The sequence below is a fragment of the Phycodurus eques genome, chromosome 17 (assembly GCF_024500275.1).
Source record: "Phycodurus eques isolate BA_2022a chromosome 17, UOR_Pequ_1.1, whole genome shotgun sequence".
Taxonomy (NCBI): domain Eukaryota; kingdom Metazoa; phylum Chordata; class Actinopteri; order Syngnathiformes; family Syngnathidae; genus Phycodurus; species Phycodurus eques.
Window position 1 is genome coordinate 3,630,690 of NC_084541.1, and position 5,495 is coordinate 3,636,184.

At 45.3% G+C, this 5,495-nt stretch overlaps 1 protein-coding gene across 1 annotated transcript in view; it reads right to left on the minus strand.

Annotated features, from left to right (window-relative positions):
• Positions 1-658: 658 nt before the first annotated feature.
• Positions 659-5,495, minus strand: part of LOC133416135 (zinc finger protein OZF-like) — an 18,192-nt gene continuing 13,355 nt past the window's right edge. Inside the window, exon 2 of the mRNA XM_061702811.1 lies at positions 659-3,698. Within this exon, the coding sequence (XP_061558795.1) occupies positions 2,419-3,698 (1,280 nt within the window). The 3' untranslated portion in view covers positions 659-2,418. The remainder of the gene's footprint in view (positions 3,699-5,495) is intronic.

Here is a 5,495-nt window from a genome sequence, read left to right on the forward strand (position 1 = left end):
TTTGCTGATGATGTGGTTCTGTTGGCTTCATCAAACCGTGAGCTCCAACTCTCACTGGAGCAGTTCGCAGCCGAGTGTGAAGCGGCTGGGATGAGAATCAGCACCTCCAAATCTGAGACCATGGTCCTCAGTCGGAAAAGGGTGGCATGCCCTCTCCAGGTCGGGGATGAGATCCTGCCCCAAGTGGAGGAGTTCAAGTATCTTGGGGTCTTGTTCACGAGTGAGGGAAGAATGGAACGGGAGATCGACAGACGGATCGGTGCACCGTCTGCAGTGATGCGGACTTTGTATCGGTCCGTTGTGGTAAAGAAGGAGCTAAGCCGAAAGGCGAAGCTCTCAATTTTTCGGTCGATCTTCGTTCCTACCCTCACCTATGGTCATGAGCTGTGGGTCGTGACCGAAAGAATGAGATCCCGGATACAAGCGGCCGAAATGAGTTTCCTCCGCAGGGTGTCCGGGCTCTCCCTTAGAGATAGGGTGAGAAGCTCGGTCATCCGGGAGGATCTCAGTGTAGAGCCGCTGCTCCTCCGCATTGAGAGGAGCCAGATGAGGTGGCTGGGGCATCTGATTCGGATGCCTCCCGGACGCCTCCCTGGTGAGGTGTTCCGGGCACGTCCCACCGGGAGGAGACCCCGGGGACGACCCAGGACACGCTGGAGAGACTACGTCCTTCGGCTGGCCTGGGAACGCCTCGGGATCCCTCCGGAAGAGCTGGATGAAGTGGCTGGGGAGAGGGAAGTCTGGGCGTCCCTGCTAAAGCTACTGCCCCCGCGACCCGACCCGGATAAGCGGTAGAAAATGGATGGACGGATGGAAGTTCTAGTCATTATTTTGAGTTTGTGTCAGCAAATGATGAAAATATTGAGGTTTGTTATATATTCTGTACTATTTGACAGTGTTATATTGAAAAGAAAATTGAAGTTGTGCAGTACATTCAAGCTTACAGAGAAAGTCCCCACCCATGGACATATGAACAATCGATAGATACGACATTCCCCCTTTGAGCTGCCTGATGACACAAACCTAGTGGGAGTAAAGTGTCAGAGCATTCCATGTTTGTGGACAGCGCAAAAAAACAAAATAAGGATGCCTGCACATTGCATAGCCGACTGTACAATGACCACAACACAGAACTAGGAGTAATCTATTAAATACTTTTTTTTGTCTCTTTTTTCAGATGTTCTGTGCTGATTGAAAAGTAAACATGAAAATCAGTTGCGAATTGAGCAAGCTAAGACATTTTAAATGTCATTACATTCGATGGTATAGTGTTTTTTTTTTTTTTTTTTTTGCTCCTATCTACTTAAACTTAAATCTTGTCTTTTTGCCACATGAACCCAAAGATACGGTTGATTTATGGACAATAGAGGCACCTTGTGAACAGAAGTGACAACAGCTATAGTTAAGAGGAGGAGCGTCGTTATTCAAACCCACCCAGCGAACCAATCTAGCCTAGGTCTTTGAGAGTATGCCCACAGATCCGAGACATTAAGCTTGTGACCGAGAACCTCCAGGGGTTTTATGCTAATCAGACTCTGAAAACAGCTGTTATGACACGTAAGGCATCTTAATAAACCCAACTAGCCCAAAAAGCCAGTGTCTCAAAGTATTCATTCGCTCCTGCTCAATGGAAGCACTGTTCATCCAGAAGAACAAAGACACCTGGAAATCCACCACATTGATCCCGTCTACCTGCCCAACATGGCGGCCACGTAGGCACATCGCTTAGCTGGACTGCTACAGCTTGCTGGCCTATCAAACTCTCTTCATATCTGATGTCACGCCTGGGTGTGCAAAGCAGAGAGCTGGTTTATATTTGTTTTTTTAATTAGGTGTAGTCTAGAAAGACTCTTTTTTTATTTTTATTTATTTTTTTACTAAAAGAAGCCTAATTATGTAAAGTGATATCCAGAAAGACTGCATTATGATTTTTTAATATAAACACAGTTATAAATGCACTTCTAATAATATATTGTCAAAACGGGTTATTTTTTGTTGAAGCGCTGGTTGTCTCGTTCACAACGGCGAGATCTTTGACTGCAAACTAAGCAGGTAAAAGGTTTCTCATCAGTGTGTGTTCTTGTGTGTACTGATAAGGTTCCCTTTCGAGAATCTCTGACCGGAATCTGAGCAGATAAAAGGTTTCTCTCCAGTGTATCATCACTTCAAGAGACTTGTAGTCAAAGGTTTTCTCACACTGAGAACAATTTCCAGCATTGGTTGTCAATGCCATATCAACGTCAGACACTTCATCATCAGTGTGACAAGAGTGGGATGACGTGTTGTCCCTATCTGATAGTAGAGCTAAGAGGCCGTCTGCTTGTGATCCTCCACAGTGGTGTCCAACATCTTCTATTGTCATGTGTTGACTTGAGCTGCTTGGACGCTCTGTCCGTGTTGCAATCAAGGCTCTGTATTTCATAGTCCACAGCTATAGTCACCAGCACACTTGTGATTCTTAGACTGATACTTATAAGAGAATTGTTGACCACACACTGAGCAGTAAAATGGTTTCTCCCCAGTGTGTGTTCTTGTGTGTGCTGCCAAATGTCCCCTTCGAGAGAATCGTTGACCACAAACTAAGCAGGTAAAAGGTTTCTCACCAGTGTGTGTCCTTTTGTGTGTTGTCAAATGACTTCTATGAGTAAATCTTTGATCGCAAACAGAACAGGCAAAAGGTTTCTCTCCAGTGTGGGTTCTTGTGTGTATTGTTAAGGTTCCCTTTTGTGAGAATCTTTGACTGCAAACTGAACAGGCAAAAGGTTTCTCTCCAGTGTGTGTTCTTGTGTGTATTTTTAAAGTTCCCTTCTGAGAGAATCTTTGACCACAAACTGAACAAGCAAAAGGCTTGTCACCTGTGTGTGTACTTATGTGTTTTCGTAAACTTCCCTTATCAGAGACTTTTTGACCACAAACTGAGCAGGCAAAAGGTTTTTCTCCAGTGTGGGTTCTTGTATGCCTTGTCAAGTTCCCCTTATCAGAGAATCTTTGACCACAAACTGAGCAGGCAAAAGGTTTCTCACCAGTGTGTGTTCTTGCATGTGCTGTCAAATGACTTCTATGAGAGAATCTTTGTCCGCAAACTGAGCAGGCAAAAGGTTTCTCACCAGAGTGGGTTCTTGTGTGTACTGTTAAGGTTCCCTTTCGAGAGAATCTTTGACCGCAATCTGAGCATATAAAAGGTTTCTCTCCAGTGTGTATCATGATATGCTTTTTCAAGAGAGACTTGTAGACAAAGGTCTTCCCACACTGAGAACATTTCCAGCATTGGTTGTCAGTGTGACATGTCATATCACGTTCAGACTCTTCATCAGTGTGACGAGAGTGTGACGTGTCGTCACTATCTGATAGTGGAGCTAAGAGGCTGTCTGCTTGTGATCCTCCACAGAGGTCTCCAACACCTTCTGTTGTCATCGGTTGACTTGAGCTGCTGCTTGGAGGCTCAGCCAATCTGTTCTCATCTTCAATTTTCAAAGGGACACCAGTCGACGGAAACTTTGTGATATTCTCCTCCTTCTTTTCCTCTTTGATGTGAGGGTGATCTTCTTCCTCCTCTTTGATGTGAGGATGCTCTGACCCCTCCTCTGCTTTAATATGAGTGGGTTCTTCCTCCTGTGGGTGTTCTGGCTGGTCCACATCTTTAATGGGAGGGTACTCTGGCTCCAGCCCTTCAGGATGAAGATATTTTTTACGTATGTCTGCAGAACAAGAAAATGAAGACATAGTTTGTTAAAGTCAAGTGTGTTGTGACTTTGATGTTTATTCCTGTTTATATTTATAATTAATATCAGGCAAGCCAAATGAGTGAAAGAACAAGTTAAGATTTAGTGGAAACAATACAAATAAACAAGTTGAAAAAACGAAGTGCATAAAAACTTACTACTACGACTACTACTACTAATAATAATAACAAATAGAGCTGCAAGCAACTATTAAGGGCCCTCACACCCCCTGGCCACGTTGGGGTACTGCCAAATTGCGGATCCATTGAATAGAAATCCAAACCACACTTTTCAGATTATAGTCGCATAAAATCATATTTTCATTCCACTTCACAATTAGATGCGGGATAACACAACAGCGTGGCGAACAGCATGTTACCGCAGAAACAGCGTGAGCCGATATGAAAGGTTTTTAATAACTTTTCATCTTAAATATGTAGATGAGACACCCAAAGTTTGAGGTCGAATGGAAAAATTCTGTATGTGTTTGTAAAAATATGACAGCCATAAAAGGTGAAAAAAATAATTATATATTGTTTTAAAAGCAAATTGGCTGGGGCTCCCATGCTCTCTGTGGGTGGTGGGGGCAATGGCGGCTCGCTGGATGGGTGCCTGTGCCCCTCCCTTTGGGACTGGTCGGGACGCTTAAGTCAGGCTCAGGAACACACGCTCCCATGCTCTCCGTGGGTGGTGGGGGCAATGGCGGCTCGCTGGATGGGTGCCTGTGCCCCTCCCTTTGGGACTGGTCGGGACGCTTAAGTGGGGCTCAGGAACACCCTGCGTCATGGGGGGCCGGTGGCGTCCCCGTTTGGGTCCCCTGCTGGACGGGCTCGCTGACTCGGCAGGGGGGGGGGGCTCACCATTCCTCGATGTGTCGGCTCAGCAACTCCATACACCAGTTGACTAACATGCATGTGCTAAGTTCAATAGACACACTATAGGCTTCAATTACTTGTGCTGGGGTCACTAACAAAACAGTTTATACTAACATACAGGTGCTTACAGTTGTTAAAGGATATATAGGGTTTAATGGTGTAACTGGTCTGGGGGTAAACAATGGTGTTTATTGCAGTATAGCATAAAATGGAAATCAGATAAAGGTGTGGGAGTGTGATGCAGGAAAGCTCCCAGCAGGGTGCATGTTGATCTGGCAGGGAACAGATGTCGGAGAAGACAATGGCTGCGGGGGGGGGGGGGGGGGGGGTCGCTGTAAACATGAGATGCAAGACTGTGGAGACGGCGTCTGGAGCCAGTGGCAAATGGCCATCATTCTGCAGAACAATGAGGACGTCAGATGGGACCATGGACCAATCAGACGACAGCGATTCCATACTTCCTCTTTCAAACATTATATAAGTCGGGGGCAAGAACAGATAGCTTTGTTCAGTCTGCGCTGTCTCTGCTGAGGCTAGGATAAGCGTAGCTGCTGACCCAGGGCTCTGTAAAATGTATATACTCCTCTGTCAGGAATAAATTGGTTGACTTTTAACACGTTGTTATAATTGTACTTATTTCACAAAAAGAACACGCATGGAACCTCAAAAGTAATAGGTGATTATAAAATTCAGGTTCCCTCAAATGGTGACCCCGTACATGATCCTGGAAGGGCATGAGATAAAAAGACAGAGGAGTGGACAGGGATTCAATTGGACTGCAATCTCCCCGGTGAACCGACAGATAAAGGTGAGCGGAAACCTGTTTGATTAAATCACGAATTCTGCACATTGGAAATTGTGAAATTTGGGAGACTTGTGGTACAGTTGTTTCATTGTC